Below are 17,417 nucleotides of genomic sequence, written 5' to 3'. Positions count from 1 at the left end.
AGGTCCATGGACTGGCCTTGAAGTCGTTCCTGAGGTTAGAGAGAAGAGGAGGATGTAGCACACGGCGTACTGAGAAACAGGCCAGTGCAGCAGGAGGAAAATCTAGGGAGATGACGCCCTGAAACCCAAGTCCAGAAGGGGTTTCAAGGAGGAGGAAAAGTTTAATTCTGTCCCACCCTGATTTAGGACATGTAAGTGAGGACGGAGATTATCAGATCTGGCAACAGGGAGGTCATTTCTGTCCTTGCCAGGAACTCACGTGATAGAGTGGAGGATGGAAGGCTGCCAGGAGTGGGATGGGAGAAGCGGGACAAGACAGCAAGTAAACTCCTGAGGAGTTCTGCTGTGGTGGGAACTGGAAACGGGGCAGTACCTGGGGCGTGTATGTCAGGCTTAGGGAGAGATTTATTTTTAATATTGGTTGACGTTTCAGGATGTCTGTCTGTGGATGGGAATGATCTAGTAGAGAAGAAAATATAGTTGTAGGCAAGTCCTGGAAAGAACGGGAATCCATAAATACATGTACACGTTGCCTTTACATAGAAGCATGGTGAGCTCATCTGCAGTAACAGGAGGGAGGGAGGGAAGGCAGGACTAGGAATGTGGGGCTTCCAGTTGGGGGGTGCTGGTGATGGGGACATGAGGAAGCTGATTTCTCATTGTGCCTACCTTCTTAAGGAGAAAAGGATGGGGATGCAACAGCATATTATGTATTTCCTTCTGAGCATCCTTGTTAAATGGAATCTTCTCTATAGGCAGATGCAGTCCTCAAACCATGACCTGTCTCTTTTGGGCAGATAGATTAGACACACACTGCCGCCCTCACACAACACTACAGCACAGGGCAGGGACAGTACTCTGGGGAGAGGCTGGAAAGCAGGGCGTTTAGTCTCAGGTCTTCCAGAAACTGGGCCTGGGTTTTCTCATGTGTGAAGTGAAGATACTTGTCTCAAGGCTAACTCTCAGTGGGAGAACAAACAATGAATGGATTATGGTTTTCTTGCTGGGTATTGAACATAACCAATTATGTATCTTACAAGTCCATCATCACTTACTTATTTAAGAAATACTTATGGTGAGCCTCCTATGGGCCCAGTATCATTCTAGATTTTTTAGATACTTCCGTGAGTAGAACAGACAAAGATCCTTGCTTTCATGGAGCGCACATTTTAGTGAGAGCAGCAGTAAACAATAGCTACAGTACGTCATAGATGTTGGAACTGGTTATGGACTGCCTGAAAAAGGTAAAGTTAGAGGAGGGTGCGTGAGTTCTGGAGTGCTGGGACTAGGGTGTGGGTTGTTTTTTTTTTTTTCCCCCACTTTGAATTTTGTTTGTTAATTATTAAAATTTTCATGTGTTTACAATGTCAAAACCTAAATCAAGGTATAGTCAGAGAAGTCTAGCTTTCATCCCTGTCCCTTCTACCCCATAGGTAAATTTTTTAAGTTAGATTTTGGTTTATTCCTCTTTTTTACAAAACATAAGGAAGTGTTTGCTTATATTTCCCACTCTCCTTAACATAAAATGTGAAGTGCTGCGCATACTGTTCTGCTACATGGTTCTTTTTGTTTACTGATCTCCTGCGGGTCCCTCTGAGGCAGTGTACTTAGTTCTTCTCATGCCCTGTTAAAGATGCATGGTACCCCACTGGGTGGCTGTACCATAATTTATTTAGCAGCTCATCTTTTGTTCTTACACATACTGTTGTAATGAAGAGCCTAAGCAAAAATCACCTTGCACTTATATTAGTATATCTTTGGGATACATTTCTAGAAGAGGGATTGTTGGGTCCAGGGTAATGTGTAATTATGTAACATGTAGTTTGCTGGCTATTGCCAAATTTAAGAGGTATGGTTTTAAGTAGGATGATCAGGGTAGACCTCCATGAGAAAGTAAGATCTGAGCAGAATTACAGCGTTAGCCAAGAGGGTTATAGAGTTAACAAAAGTTACAGAATAAACCTTGCAAGCCTTCAGGTGAAGACCGTTCCAGGCACAGGAGACAGCCTTCAGGGAGGAGCACACCCGGTGTGTCCAGTGAAAAGCAGCAAAGTGAATGGGGCAGAGGGACCGAGGTGGAGAGTAGGATCAGGTGAGGTCGGATGCTCATGGGGTGTGAGGAGGGGGCGGGCAGATCAGGGAGGACTTGATAGGCCTTTGTATGTCCTCTGGCTTTTCCTCACAGGTACGTGAGGAGCCATTACAGGGCTTCACAGAGAGGGGTAAACATGATCTAACTTTCCTTTGAAAAGGATGCTGGTTGTTGTATTGAAATCGGACTATAGAGAGACCAGGGAAGGTGGGGAGCCTGGGAGGTCACTGTGGCTGTAACCTAGGTGACAGGTGTAGTACCTGGGCCAGTGTGGTCCAGCTGTGGAGATGACCAGAAGTGGTTGGATTGTGCATATATTTTGAATTAAGTGGAGCAAACAATTTCCTAACAGAGTGGATGGTGGAGCATGAAAGAAAGAGGCACTGAGGATTATTCTAAGAGTTTTGTCCTGCTCAACTGGAAAGATGAAGTTGCAATCTATTCAGATGGGAAAGGCTGTAAGAGGGAGAGATTTAGGCAGGAAGATCAGATTTTAGTTTTAGACGTTTTGATTTGAGGTGTCTATCCGACAGCTACAGGAATGGTCGCAGTGATTGGATTCACTAGTGTGCAGATTAGGAGAAGGCTCCAAACCAGAAATGCAAATTAAAGAGAACTTGGTGGCAATGGTATCTAAGCCACGAAGCTGAATGAGATCACCCAACCCAGTCTAGGTAGGGGATAGAAGCAACTCAAGAACTGTTCTCCAGGGCACACCATTCTTAGGAAACGGTGGGGGGAGAAGAAGAACCAGCCAAAGGGGCAGAAAAGGAACAACCGACAGGAGGAGGTGGTGTCCTGCATGTCAAGTGAAGAGTGTTTGAAGGCTAACAAACCTGCTCACCAAAACATAAGGTGTGGTACACTCAATATGTTGTATTGAGTAATGTAGCTAATAATAATAAATAATAATAATAATAATAATGATGTCAAAGTTTCTTTTGACCTCCAACGTGGTCTGAAATGTGTAAGAAAATTTTCCTTTTCCCTGCAGAGAAGAGTTTGATAGCACAAAGACGTTTGTCCCTGCCTTCTCTGATTAATGCCTGTATTAGCATCCTAGCACTGCTGTAGCAAAGTACCACAATGGGTGTCTTAAAACAACAGACAACAGAAATTTATTCTTTTACAGTCTAGAGGCTAGAAGTCTGAAATCAAGGTGTTAGAAGAGCTAGGGCTCCCTCTGAAGGCTCTGCCTAAAAGCCTGGAAGCCTTAAGAGAATCTCAGGTGTGTTCTGACATGTAAGGAAAGTGTGTATGTGGACATGCGTTTTTTCAGCAGTATCTTAATTAGTCATGCCATTGACTATTCCTTAGTTGTTTGCTGAGATGCTGTGAATTATTCTGTGACTTTTCGGACACACCTACAATTATTTATGCATTAGAATCTGCTTCATGGAGGACAGATGACGGGTTACAATTAGTTTTTACTGTTACATTTTCTTGATAGTAAGAAGAAATATATCCCCTAACCACTAATCTGGGGGGTGTTAGACCGGTCAGATTTGTGAATCCTGATTAAAATGCATGGAAAATGTTGCCGATATATGACTGAAAATTACAAAACCAGGTTTTGCAGAGAAGAAGGTTGACATTTTCTACTAACAAATGGACTCATTTTTGTTTCCTTACATCAAGAAACTAAGAAGCTGTGAAGTCATTATGAGAACTGAGGAGAGCTTTCAACTTGAGGGACCTCAATTTCAAAATAGAAATGAAGTGATGATTTGTTTCTATAAATTGTATCTGTTACGTGATTTTCCTCCCTCCCTCTTACCAGCAAATGGTTTTGAGCCTGGTGCTCAGACTTCCAGTAAGGAATGTGGTTTGGAGGAAAGCTGTGGAAATAGGGCTGAGGCTGAGTCCGTTCTGCCTTTTCCTGTTGCATCCTTCATGGCTTGTGGGATCCCAATGGACAGTCTGCAGTCAGAGTTTAAAGTGAAGAGGGAAGGACAGAACCATGGGAGATGGAGCTGGAAGGGACCTGAGCGGTCATTTAGTGACCCAAAGCTCTTCTTTTCTTTTTCCTCCCTTTGCCCTAAATTGTTGAAAATATAACTTTTTTCTTTTAAATGCCACTGCAGTGATACAAACTGGATCTCTTGGTATGAAAAACTATAAACAATGAGGCAAGCACAGGTATATTACTATGATGTGTTGGAAAGAGCCCTACCCTTGGGAACCAAGAGGAATGGTTTCTAGTCCTCGGTTAGCAGCTAACTTCCTACAAGTGTGGCACTGATGTGTTTTAAGTGTTTTGTTTTCATATATATATATATATATATATATATATATTTATTTTTTTTTTTAACGTTTTATTAAGTGTGTTTTTCCAGGACCCATCAGCTCCAAGTCAAGTAGTTGTTTCAATCTAGTTGTGGAGGGCGCAGCTCACAGTGGCCCATGTGGGGATCAAACCGGCAACCTTGTTGTTAAGAGCACCGCGCTCTAACCAACTGCGCTAACCGGCCGCCCCCTCTTCTCATATTTTTAAAATGAAGAGACTAAATAAGGTGGTTTAAAGGATTTCCGCCCCCGCACCCCCAAAATCTATACTTCTTCTTTCAAGTGTCTACAAAGGAGTCTGGGCTGCTGTGTACAGCTGTCCAGAATGTGTACTGCACCACTCGAGGGGCGCAGGACATGTATACTGCACAAACGTAAATAGTTCTACCTGGATGGTGGCCAAGAGAACATCCCAGAAAGGGGCAGTTCTAATTTGTTTGAGGTCAAGAAACCCCTAGAACTGGCTCATCTCTGTCCTACTTTGTCAGGAGCTAGACTCGCCTCTGTAGCTCTGATTTTTACACACCTTGGAATTCTGGATCATATATCCACAGTAGCAAATGATCAAAGAAGGCAGAGAGCATAGTCTACCTTATAATCTGCTCCCATTCCAATGTCTCCTTTTTTCTGTGCTACTGTTTCTGCCTTGGCTGTCTGCCCTCTGGCCTGTATAGACTATGCAACTTTTGCCACTCAGAAGGTGTCTCTGGAATCAACCTTGCTGCCCACCTGACCTTTTCAAATCTATGTCCCTAAGCTGTGTGCCCAACCTCTAGCAGTCCTTAACCACATCCCTGTCTGGTCCTCTTGTGCCCCATTGACCTGTCCCTAATTTTACCCACACTCTGGGGAGATGCTAAAGAGGTAGAAGAACTTCATATTGTTGAAACACAAAGCAAACTTGACTTTACCAGACCAGCGTTTCCCAAGCTGAGTTACTATTCTACAGGCTGCTCATAGGAAGTTTGCAAGAAATATTCTTTGTTTGGAAACAGTTGGGTTGAACCAAGTTAAACAGACTTTAATGTGATAGGTGCACTGTGAATCTCCAAGCTGGCCTGGAGACCATCTTTGCTGACTTAGTGAACTTTGGATATCCCAGAGCGGGGTTCTCTGGAGGACCATTTTGGGAAACCTCTTCATTTACAAGCAAGTCCCTGGAAGGCAAAGTTCAAGGACACATCGAGTTAGGGACAGAGCAAGAATTAGAGCCCATGTTGAATACATCTAGAATGCATTGGGAACTAGTATACTTCTGTTCTGTACTTGAAGATTGCAGTTTTCATGACGATTTTCCGTTTAAAGAATGACTTTTGAATGTATTTTGTGGACGAATGACATGTTACAAACTCTGGCTTAGATCTTTATCCTCTAGCTTAGGGTTCTGCAGCCGAGCGATTGAATGTTCCTGTGTTGTGCACAAAAGTGCAGTCTCTTCTTTAACAAACCCTTTCAATGGAAAACTTTCACTTTTATACTCACTAGTGTTTATACTCATCTGTTCATTCTTGTATGTTTCTAGGAAAACAGGAAGCTCTTCAAAGCCAATCCTTCTCTGGATACCTGGAAGATTTATGTCGAATTCATTGATGACATCGTGGTAGAAGGCTTTTTTCAAGCTATAATGCATGACTTAGACTTCTTCCTGACGAATACGGAGAAGCGATTAAAACCTACACCATTTTTTCAAGCACAAATGATCTTAATGCCCCCTGAGATTCTGTTTAAACCTTCTTTGGAAAGAGAAGCTGGGGATAGCATCTATGATCTGATGGAAGAAATGCTATGCAATAGTTTTAGAATGTCTGCCCAGATGAAGCGAGTAGCAATGCATCTGGAAATAGCAAATTATCAGGTATTTTCTTTGTAAAGGGGTGATAGCTTTTATATCAATGATTCAAAAATAATTTGGGGGTAATGGAGAGCACAAGGAAAGGGGACATTGGAAAAAGCAACACAATTTTGGATTTTACCAACTACCGTCCCTTTGAAGACTGACCTTGGATAATGTTATGTTGCATGTCATTGGGAGAGCAAGGATGGTTCTAAGAAGTGCTTGGTTTTCTTTTTATTTAGGACGATATGGATAACATGTTAGGCCTGGCAGAGGTCAGGCAAGAGATACTGAACAGAGTGGCCGGCGTCATCACTAAAGTCTTGGACTTCAGAAGTACCCTGGACACGTACTCTTACCTCTGGGTAGATGACCGAGCTGAGTTTATGAAGCATTTTCTCCTGTTTGGCCAAACTGTATCATTTGAGGAAACAGATGCTCATGCAAATGGAGAAATCCCTGCACAGGCACCAACTCTTGACCAATTCAAGGAACAGGCAAGGGAAACGCTTCGCTTTTCATGTAATTCTTGGCTTTTGATTGAGTTGTTGTACTTATTATTTTTTTTTCTAATTGTAGATTGATGTTTATGAGGCTTTGTATGTTCAGATGAGCAAGTTTGATGACTTCAGAGTGTTTGATAGTTGGTTCAAAGTGGACATGAAGCCTTTCAAAGTGAGCTTGCTAAACATTATTAGGAAATGGAGCTGGATGTTTCAGGAGCATCTTTTGAGATTTGTCATTGACAGGTAGCCTTTTGTGCTTTGGTATTTGGAATTCTAACTTAATACCCGACTGCTTTCTAAAATTGAGATATTAATTTTAAGAGTGTTAAAACTGTCTGTTTTATAATAGAGGTTGCAAGTAATGTTTGTTTAGGGAAATAATGAAAATAAGATTCAATTAGAAGTCTTATCCTCATAAGTGTTTTAATGAGCCTAATTTGTGTTTGTGTGTTTGCACATTTGTGTGTGTGTATACATATTTATTTAATAGTCTGACTGAACTACAAGAATTTATAAAGAAGACGGATGCTGGACTTCAGAGAGAATTACGTGAAGGTGATCATGATGTTTTAGTTGATATCATGGGGCATCTTCTGGCTGTAAGAAGCCGGCAGAGAACCACTGATGAACTCTTTGAACCACTGAAAGAAACCATCACGCTCTTGGAAACCTATGGCCAGAAAATGCCTGAGCAAGTCTATACTCAGCTAGAGGTAAGCACAGTGGTAAAATACCATAAGCTGAGCCTCTCCAATAGCCAAGTTCTTTACATGCACTCTCATGACATCCTCATAGCATCCTGTACTGTAAACATTAATGTTTTCATTTACAAGTTAGGAATCTGAAGCTTAAAGGGACTTGATACCTTTTTCAAGGTCACACAAGTAGTCATGCCAGCCAACATATATCTAGGTGTGTTTCATGCCACAGCACTGGCTCTTAACCACCGGGCTCTACTGCCTTCTTATTAGAAGGTATTTAAGTAGTAGAGCGCCTCTAAGTTGCTATTTTGAGGTCCACTTCGACTATCACTTTCACACGTGAAGTATATCTGAGCTCTCTTTTATTGAAAATTGCCTGCCAGTTGAGAAATGTCCTAGTGTTTGGAAACATGTCATAGACGTGTTAATAAAGAATGAATAAAGCCCAATTTGGATGGAGAAATCACTGTGTTTCCTAAACAGGATTTCTGTGTCATCCTCCTGTTTCCGTGCTCTGGAAAGGCTTGGTGGCTGCTGTGTGCTATCTGATGCACAAAAGTCTTTTTAGTTATAACTGGAACCGTGACTAAAGAGCTCACAGCTGAGCCCTTATTTCCATGCCACATTGAAGTTCTATAGATAGTTTATATATTTACATCACCCACCAGTTTCTGGGATGCGCTTACCTCTAACCTTGCAAATGTGATCAGTGGACACATTTAACTAGAAAAACTTTTATTGCATTCTAGTCAGTGATTAGAACACGGGACGCAAGCTTAGATTTGTTTTTGAGAACTGCATGAGGCCATCTCATCTGCTTGCCTCAGAGTGTGCAGTAAAATATCCTTCAAGATACCTCACTTTTTTCTATCCTGTCCCCTATTTTCCATTTCCCACTTTCTGTTCTTTATATTTTTATTGAGGTGAAATTCACAGTTCATATAACATGAAAGTAGCCATTTCAAAGTGTATGGAATTTAGTACTTTCACAGTGTTGTGTAACCACCACCTACCTCTGTCTAGTTTCAAAACATTTTCATCACTCCAGAAAGAAATTCCATACCCACTAGTTCTCACTCCCCACCACCCTCCTCCTGCCACCAACCTTTGGTTTCCGCCAATCTTTTTCTGTCTCTATGGGCTTACTTTTTCTAGATACTTCATATAAATGGAATTATATAATATGTGACGTTTTGTGTGTGGCTTCTTTCATTTGGCACAGTGTTTTTGAGGTTCGTTCACATTGCAGTATGTATCACTACTTCATTGCTTTTCATGGCTGAATAATGTTCCAGTGGGTATATACATACACCACAATTTGTTTAGCCTTTCATCTGTTGATGGACATTTGGGGGTTTTCCGCCTTTTGGCTATTATGCAAAAGTCTTTGTTTGAGTACCTATTTACAAGTCTTTTTGGAATCACATAGGAGTGGAATTGCTAGGTCATAGGATAATTCTAAGTTTAACTTTTTGAGGAACCACCGAACTGGTTTTCACGTTAGCTGCCCCATTTTATATCCTGCATTTTGTTTTGTGAGGATTAAATGCAACAGTGTATTTACAAGTGCTCTCTTGACTTATAAAGACTATAAAGAATTATGATATATGAATTATCATAATTCATATGTGTGAATTATGATAATTCATACTGTGTACAGAACGATAAACTGTCCTTAGAACTGATAATCCAGTCAGATGTGGAGTGCGAGATAAGATATGGATACGTATGTAACAAGAGTGAGGGATGAAACAGTTGCAGTAGGACACACTGTATTTGTTGTTAGAAAGATTTGGATATTCTTTGAGTCCAATCTTGAGCCTTATCATATAGAGAAACTAGTCATAACACAGCTAGTTGGTATAGGGGATTTTAGCCATTGCCTCCAGAGATTGTATTACAAAAATTTGACTCACTACTTAAGGTTCTGGCGGTACTGAAAACATTAAGCTTTTCAATATTTAAAAGTGGGCCACATTTTTAGCTATGTGTGTGCTTCTATGTCAGTAATTCAGGCTGGTCAGGAGGAAATATAAGATTGATCACCAACACAAGTTGCATGTGGAGGATAACAATTGCCCCAATTTTATTTTAATTAAAGCAACTTGCAGTAGTTACTGTTTCTCCTTCATAATCACTAGCAGTCATCATATTTTCTTAATACTTGCCTGTGCTTGGTTCTATCTGAAAGCCCTTAAATATGGCTGTGTCCTCACACTCTATGTACAATATACTATGATGCTAGATGCAACTCCCAGTTTACAGATTTTATTGAGTCCCAACCCTGCTGAGAATCTTTCATTGACTGACCTTGTGCTCCAAGTACTGTCCAGTTTCCATAAGAGCCCACACTCTTGCCCCATCCTGCAGGCTCTCAGGGGATCCCCCTGATCTCTGCTTATTGCAATCCAGTCCTTCCTTTGAGCCTCAGATTCCGTGTTACCCCTTGAATGGATCATATCAGTTATAGAGACTTTGGAGAGCATCCGATCTTTTTTTGGTTTTCAATGAAAATCAATTTTTATCAAATGAAAGCTTATATTGAACCCCCAAATATAAAGCAGGTAACAGCAGGTGTAGTGTAGTCACAGCAAGTTGAGGGGCCTGAGCCCACTTTCTGTGGCTTCCCACCCACAGTCGCTGAAGGGACTTCATGCGATATTTAGGTTCCATGGGCTCAATTGGGAATGCAAAGGGAGACTCAGTACAGATGAAGGTGTAGAGTTTTGATGAGATAAAGCGTGAAAGAACAAGATGAAGGACAAATAGGTTGAGGCCCAAGTCCCTTGGTTCTTGGCCTGGTTCTGTGCTCCTATCATGATACCATGTTGCCTCCCAAGCATTTTAATTCCATGACATACAGACCTCCTGACGGAAGGTAACACATTCTGTCCTGTAGCATAGTTATTCTGTGTGCCTTTCATTCACTCTGACAGGTTATAAAACAATTTAAGCCAAAGAATGTTTTATCTTTGTAACACTGCTGCACCGCACAGATACAATTTATATTTAGCACAGTTCAGGCTTCAAAATTGGCAGTTACTGAATCAAATATTTATCGAGGGTTACAAAATAGTCTTTAGAACCTTTGATTTTTGCTCTTGAGCAACAGGAGGAGAGGCCCTTCACTGTGGGTGGTTTTGTATGACAAAACAATTTCAGTGTCCCAGGAGATGACCCAGAGAAACAATGTTTTGTTTGTCTGGACACAAGGAATGCTTTTCAACAGCAATTATGCACAATGGCTCTCCAAAGAAAATAACTTCCTGTTGTCTTATTTGCATTGTAGTCAGGGAGAGAACAGTTGAGTTGCTACCTGAACTATTTATTGCTGCTTTTGTCCTACATCAAGTAGGGATTAGCCTTCCCTTCCCTTTGTCTCTTCTTAGTTCAAAAATCCTAGTCATTTAAAATTAACCTAACCTAAGTGCTCAAACTCTCCATCAAGACCGAGCACACACAGAGCTTCCGGGGCTAGAGGAAAGTGGAAGATGAGATTGAGTCACATTTTAATTTCTGCCCTGCTGCGTTCAAAGCATCTTTTTTCACCTGCTAAACATGGCTCCGTTTCTAGTTGTTAGAGGTCAGCGAAGTCCTTTCCAGAGCACTTTAATTTTATTCCCTCAACAGCAAAACAGTTTGGAAATTTGTGTTTATTTTGAAAAGATTTTCATTTATTCTGAGATAAAATGTACACCAGAGGACAACTCTGGTTTATGCTTGGAAGATACGAATCCAAGGGTGCCAGGGGGTCATTCTGGACGTCAGTCTGGCTCTAAGCCTTTTAGTCACTTTAATGTTCTTTGACATCAACTCCTCTTATTGAAGAATGAGAAAATGCCATGGGTTAGTGTAAAGAGATTGTAATTATTTAATGCTATAAAGTTGGTTTGTTTTAGTCATTGAAGTAATTTCCCATTTGTACCTGTGTTTTTGTAGGAATTACCTGAAAGATGGGAAACTACCAAAAAGATTGCAGCAACTGTCAGACATGAAGTTTCACCTCTCCAAAATGCAGAAGTCAATCTTATAAGGAAAAAATGTATTTTGTTTGATGTAAGCTAGCAACCGAGTATTTTTTCTTTGTTTTGGTTTTTGTTTGTTTGTTTGTTTTTAAGAAAAGTTTTACAAGGATAATTGAAGCTATTTGAGATTCATTTTCTTTTCTTTTTTTTTTTTTTCTCACCCTGATCAGGAGAAGCAGGCTGAGTTCAGAGAGAGATTCAGATTCTCTGCTCCTTTCAGTTTTAATGCAGAAAATCCATACACAGTGCTTGATAAGGTAATGCTGATCTCAGTTATCTTGTGTGTGTTACAATAGCTATATTAGAAAGTAAAATTTAGACACTGGAATACTGCTTTATTCCACCTTAGTTTTGCAATTCATTATAGGAGTTGAGATTTAACTATGTAAAATGCAGTTATAAACAATTTTCCCGAAATAAATTATATTGATTTAAATCATGTCTCCCAAAATCACTATCATTATCAATCATCCTAATGAAAGTAACATCTACTATTTTTTCAGCACTTACTACGTATATGTCAAGAGTTTTGCTAAGCATATTATTTACATCATTTTTTGCAGTTCTTGTAATATTGCTATGATATAACTAATATTATGATTAGTGGATATTTGGGCCTGTCTATAATGTCCATAGACATTTGGTTCAGGCCAAAGGGTACTTGAAATTTGGTCCTTTACAAAATGTGCATTGTTAATACAAAACTCACTCTTTTGCAAGATTTGAACCCCAATCCACCTATGTGACTCTATGTGCCATTACCAGGTAGGCTACAGACACGAGAAGGGTTATTACTGGCAATGTGGACACAACACAATTATTTAGTCTATCAATAAAACACGATAGTATTTTTAATATATTAATCCTGTAAAGGAAAAGTATAAATAAACATTATGAGCTCTCTGAACCCAGCGATATTTTCTAAGTGTGGATGTTTTTGACAGGATCAAATATCAAGGAACTTTTGGACAGAACCAAATGTCCTGCAAGGTCTATTATTCTCCTATTTTTAGGTAAAGAAACAATAATGTGTAATTAAGAAACTTGCTAGAAATTACACAGTTAGTAAGTGACAGAACTAGTATTAAAATTCTAGCTGTCTAATTTTTTTTTTTTTTAAATATCAGGAATTTTGATCCTTGTACTCTTTGTCAGTGATACTTTGCCAGTAACTTTTAATCATAGTTAAGGAAAGCCCGTAACTTATTCTTAACTCTGGATACAAATATTATTGAGTCATTCAATCCTAGTTTATGACGAACTGCTTTATTATGGCTGATTCTAAGAATGAAAGTAATGGGCAAATAATTCAAAATGGCAATTCACGTGAGGCTTGAAAAATATTTTACATTTTTATCAGAAAAATACCTTTTGTTTCTCTAGGAATTTTTGACCTAATAGCCAAAATGAGAAAATGACTTTGTGAAGTTTAGATTCAGGAGCTGGGAATCTTTCTGATTTCTTCATCTAGACTGCCATTCTGACTTTACTTCATGCTGGTGATATAGACTGGTGAAAAGCTTGCAGCTGACACAGCTTTTACTTCCCTTGACAAATTTTGGGTTGAATTTAGTTTTAACTGCTTTAAACACATTCAGAAAACACCATTCTGTAGCATAAGGTTTTCTCTTTCGCTTGGCTGAAGAAAAGTGGTTAATGTATTCACTGAAAAGGATTAGGTTAGAATATGCTAATAAGTTGCTTTTTTTTTTTAAAGTGTATGTCTAAATTTCAGGTGGTCTGAACAGATTGTGAATCGGGAGACATTTTTACTTGACTAACCCATGTGCTGTGTGTAAACATTTACTACAGTTATCGTTTATTGAATCCTACCATTTGCATGCTATCCTGTAACAGCATATAGTTACATATTTAAAAGTCAGAGATATTTATCATTGTACCTACAGAATGTGTTAAGGGATATTGTGAATATAGTTGGGCTGGGTTACCTATATCTTGAAGTAATTTTCTTGTGTGTTTGCTCAGCATGCATATCTAATGATTATTTAACTGGATTCAACTACAGGCATGTATATGCTTTGTTCTGGGCTGGTTTGATAGACCATAATACACAAAGCACCTCACCCTGCAAGAGGGAAGCCACTGACCCTCCAGGTACAAGGGGAGTGGTATGGTGAATCTCTCCTGTTATAACTGGTCCCTTGGTAAAGTTATATTAAATGTATAGTTTCTTCATAGCCAAAGATACAGTATGCACTTGAATGAACATAACTGGGTATGTATTTCTAGGAATAATTTAATTAGTATAAGTAATAGGGAAATGATTAAAAATAAAAGGGCTGTGGGCTGTGGGAGTATGACAGACGAGACATTTTGAAAATCCCTCTTTTGTAAAACAGATGTTGAAACATGTTCACAAATATGCAATTTTAAATCTGTTGCTGAGTTCCCAAGAAGACAAGAGAAATCTCTAAAGGGCAGGGGAAAAAATAAGAGTGCTGAAACCAGGATGGAAAGCTCTTGAGAAGTTATATACCCTGAGTGAAAGGGTGGCTTGGGAAAAATCTGGAGCCTGCGAAGGGAGCCTCTGAGATTACCTGTCAGTCCTTGCTAAGGCTTAGAATAGGGCACATGTGTGCACATGAGTGACACACAGAGAGAGAAAAAGAGAGAGAGAGAGAGAGAGAGAGAGAGAGAGAGAGAGAAGAAAAAAATGGGGAAAGGATCCTCTGGAAATTTGTAAACATCGACCTGTTCTCATATGGGTTATGGTTCACTTTTATACTTCCCCTATGATTAAGGCATTTCCAGGTTAGGAAATGAAAATGGTTGCAAGTAGCTCTTCTAAGCACCTAGTAGAAGCAAACCCAAATCTTCTCTGGAAAAAAAAAAGTACTCTTATTCTAGTCTCCTCAGGGGTCCAACAAATTATGTATAGTCAAATTTGAGTTTATAATAAAACAGTCAATAAACACACTATCATGCATAAGAGCCAGCAGAAAGAGCAAACCTCAGACATAGACTCATATAAAACATCAGATATTAGAAGACATTTATTAAGGTAACAAAAGATAATATTGAAATAAAGCAAGTTCTCAGTTTTGAGACTGTCAGCAATGATCAGCTAAATTTAGAAATGGGGCAGGAACTTGTGAAAATGAAAAACAATTATTAAAAAAACTCAGCAGATGGGTTAGAGAGCTAGTTAAAGCTGAAAAGAGAATTGGTGAAATGCAAATGACATTGGAAGAAATCACTTAGAAGGCAGCACGTAAGTGTAGGGAGATGGAAAATATAAAAAAGATTAAGGGACCCAGAGTAAGGAGTTAGAATAATGTGTACCTCTTCTGCTCAGACTTCCTGGAAGAGAGAATAAACAGAATATTAGACAGACAATGTCAGAGATATAATCGCTGAGATTTTTCTAGGACTGGTCTAGGCATGAATGAATAGATTCAGGAAATTCACTGAATCCTAACCAGGATAAATGCAAAGTCAACATCTAGACACATCTCGGTGAACTACAGTATGCCAAAGGCAAAGAAAAGATCTCTAAAGCAACGGATAGAAAAGACAGACCACTTGTTAGAAAAGACAATTTGGCTGCAAGCTATTTCTCATCAGCAACACTGGAAGCCAGAGATAGTGGATAATAGTTTCCAAATTGTATAAAATTGTATTTGAATAACAAGAGCGAAATAAGGATATTTCATATAAACAAAAGCAATGTATTAACCACCACCCACAAATCATCACTGAAAAAACTTCTAGTGTGTGTCTTTCAAGATGAGAACTTAGCAAAGCCAAATCTGATTCTGAGAGAAGACTAATTATGTTGACAAATATTTGATGGAATGAACAAGGGAAAAAAGAAAAGAGAAAAATGCATCGTCTTAGGAATAAATAGCGAATGGTAGGAAAGAAAGAGCAGATATTCAAAAGATCAGAGAATGGGGGCCGGCCCGGTGGCTCAGGCAGTTAGAGCTCCATGCTCCCAACTCCAAAAGCTGCCGGTTCGATTCCCACATGGGCCAGTAGGCTCTCAACCACAAGGTTGCCAGTTCAATCCCTTGAGTCCCGCAAGGGATGGTGGGCTGTGCCCCCTGCAACTAACAACAGCAACTAGACCTGGAGCTGAAATGCGCCCTCCACAACTAAGACTGAAAGGACAACAACTTGACTTGGGAAAAAAAAAAAAAAAAATCAGAGAATGCAAGTAACAGGGAATTTGAAAATTTTAAATAAAATGGATACATTTCTAGAGTAATGTAATTTACCAAAACTGTCTCAAGAAATAGTAAACCCGAATAATCCTTTAACTATTAAAAATTAACCAGTAGGAAAAAGAAAAAGAAAAAATTTACCAGTAGTTTAAAAAAAAATGTTTCAACAGAACAAATAAAAGGTCCTAATGGCCTTACAGGTGAATTCCAAGAAGCTTTCAAAAAACATGTTCTTCGTATGATTCCAGAGACCAGAAGAAAAATAAACACTCAAAAATTACTCTGTGAAGCATGTTAATTTTCATAAAGGGACAGTATGAGAAAGGAAAAATTATACACCAGCCTTTTTTATGTACTTAGATGCGAACATACACAACAAACATAAGAAAATTATACCAACTTATAAACAAGTTGGGTTCATTCCAGGAAAACAGGTTTGATTCAACATTAGGGGATTCATATAATTCATCATATTAACAAATGAAAAAGAAAATATCATATAATCATCTCAGGAAATTCCAAAGACTCTTTAGCAATCATTCAGTATTCATTCATGCTAGAAATTCTTGGAAGATTTTTTAAGTCATTAAAGCACAACAAAAACTCTGCATAAAATGTTTATACCAGGGGAAGTGAACATTCCTAGTTGTAATGGTGAAATAGAGGAAAAGCCTAAATGGCCATCAGAAGTAGAATAAGTACTATACAATAGTAGAATTGAGTGAACTTCACATATGTCCTTATGAATAGATAGCTGTAGCTCAAAAATAAGTATTAATTAAAATGTCTTACTATATAGTATAAAACTATTAATATAAATTTCAAAAACATAGATGTTAACAGTTTAGCATTTAGCAGTACATACATATGTAGTGAAAATATAAAAATCAGGGGAATATTAAATAAAAATTTGGTGATTCAATTTGTAGTGGGAAGAAGGGGGATAAAATTGAGAAGACCATTTAAAGTTATTAGTAACATATTTCCTAAGCTGGATGGTATGTATGCTCACACCCACAGCCGTTAGTGCATGTGAAATTTTTCATAATAAAACATTTATAAAATTAAGAGAATGACAGTTATTGTTTATAAAGGTATAGCTTGTAAAAAGGAAGCCTATTACTTATATAATGAAAGGATATTACAGTGCTAATATTCTTTTTTACATAGTAGAAAATTAAAAGAGAATTGAAAGTTAAAACACAAAAGGAGTAAATATGGATATTTAAAGTTAAAAATAAAGTCAAAAGAACCCAAGTAATATAATTGTTGGATATTGAGAGGAGGATGGGAGAAAATATAAAGTGGAAAAACAAAGTGAAGTCCTTTTTTTTGCAAAGTTGGTAACCTAGTGTAATGTCTAAACTTGATAAATCAAGGAGCAGTTTGTGCTCAGTCGTCAGAGTCAGTGGAAGAGCAGCCAGAAGAACTGGAGAGTGAACCTGGGTTTCCAGCTTTTCCTGTGTTACAAACTCTTCTGCACTTGGACTTTTACCACGTGAATACACCACCATGTTAATAAAAACTAAACTTTTAGAGTTGGTTTATTAAGAAAGAGAAAAAGGAGTCACCGTGTATTTGCTGTAAAACATCAACTGTTCTATGTAGATGGGATGGTTGGTGTGCCTTGGTGACGATAATGACGCAGGGCAATTTCTCATACTGTGCTGTGTGGTTTTAGCTCCAGTGTTTCATTTCACAAATTCTCTTCAGTTCATTTTGTGCTTTTGATAATCTCTAGGATATTTTTTTTAATCTAAAAGTTCTTTTTTTTTAAAGAAGTGATTTA

General features: G+C 38.7%; 1 protein-coding gene across 1 annotated transcript in view; it reads left to right on the top strand.

The window, feature by feature from the left end:
• Nucleotides 1-17,417, top strand: part of DNAH11 (dynein axonemal heavy chain 11) — a 287,546-nt gene that overhangs the window by 45,625 nt on the left and 224,504 nt on the right. Inside the window, exons 15-20 of the mRNA XM_088797701.1 lie at nucleotides 5,901-6,233; nucleotides 6,455-6,709; nucleotides 6,792-6,961; nucleotides 7,209-7,431; nucleotides 11,359-11,475; nucleotides 11,615-11,701. Of these exons, the coding sequence (XP_088653827.1) occupies nucleotides 5,901-6,233; nucleotides 6,455-6,709; nucleotides 6,792-6,961; nucleotides 7,209-7,431; nucleotides 11,359-11,475; nucleotides 11,615-11,701 (1,185 nt within the window). The remainder of the gene's footprint in view (nucleotides 1-5,900; nucleotides 6,234-6,454; nucleotides 6,710-6,791; nucleotides 6,962-7,208; nucleotides 7,432-11,358; nucleotides 11,476-11,614; nucleotides 11,702-17,417) is intronic.

This window comes from Rhinolophus sinicus, chromosome 4 (genome assembly GCF_057876585.1).
Source record: "Rhinolophus sinicus isolate RSI-liver-muscle chromosome 4, RSI-T2T, whole genome shotgun sequence".
Classification (NCBI taxonomy): domain Eukaryota; kingdom Metazoa; phylum Chordata; class Mammalia; order Chiroptera; family Rhinolophidae; genus Rhinolophus; species Rhinolophus sinicus.
This window is presented reverse-complemented; position numbering and strand designations above follow the sequence as displayed.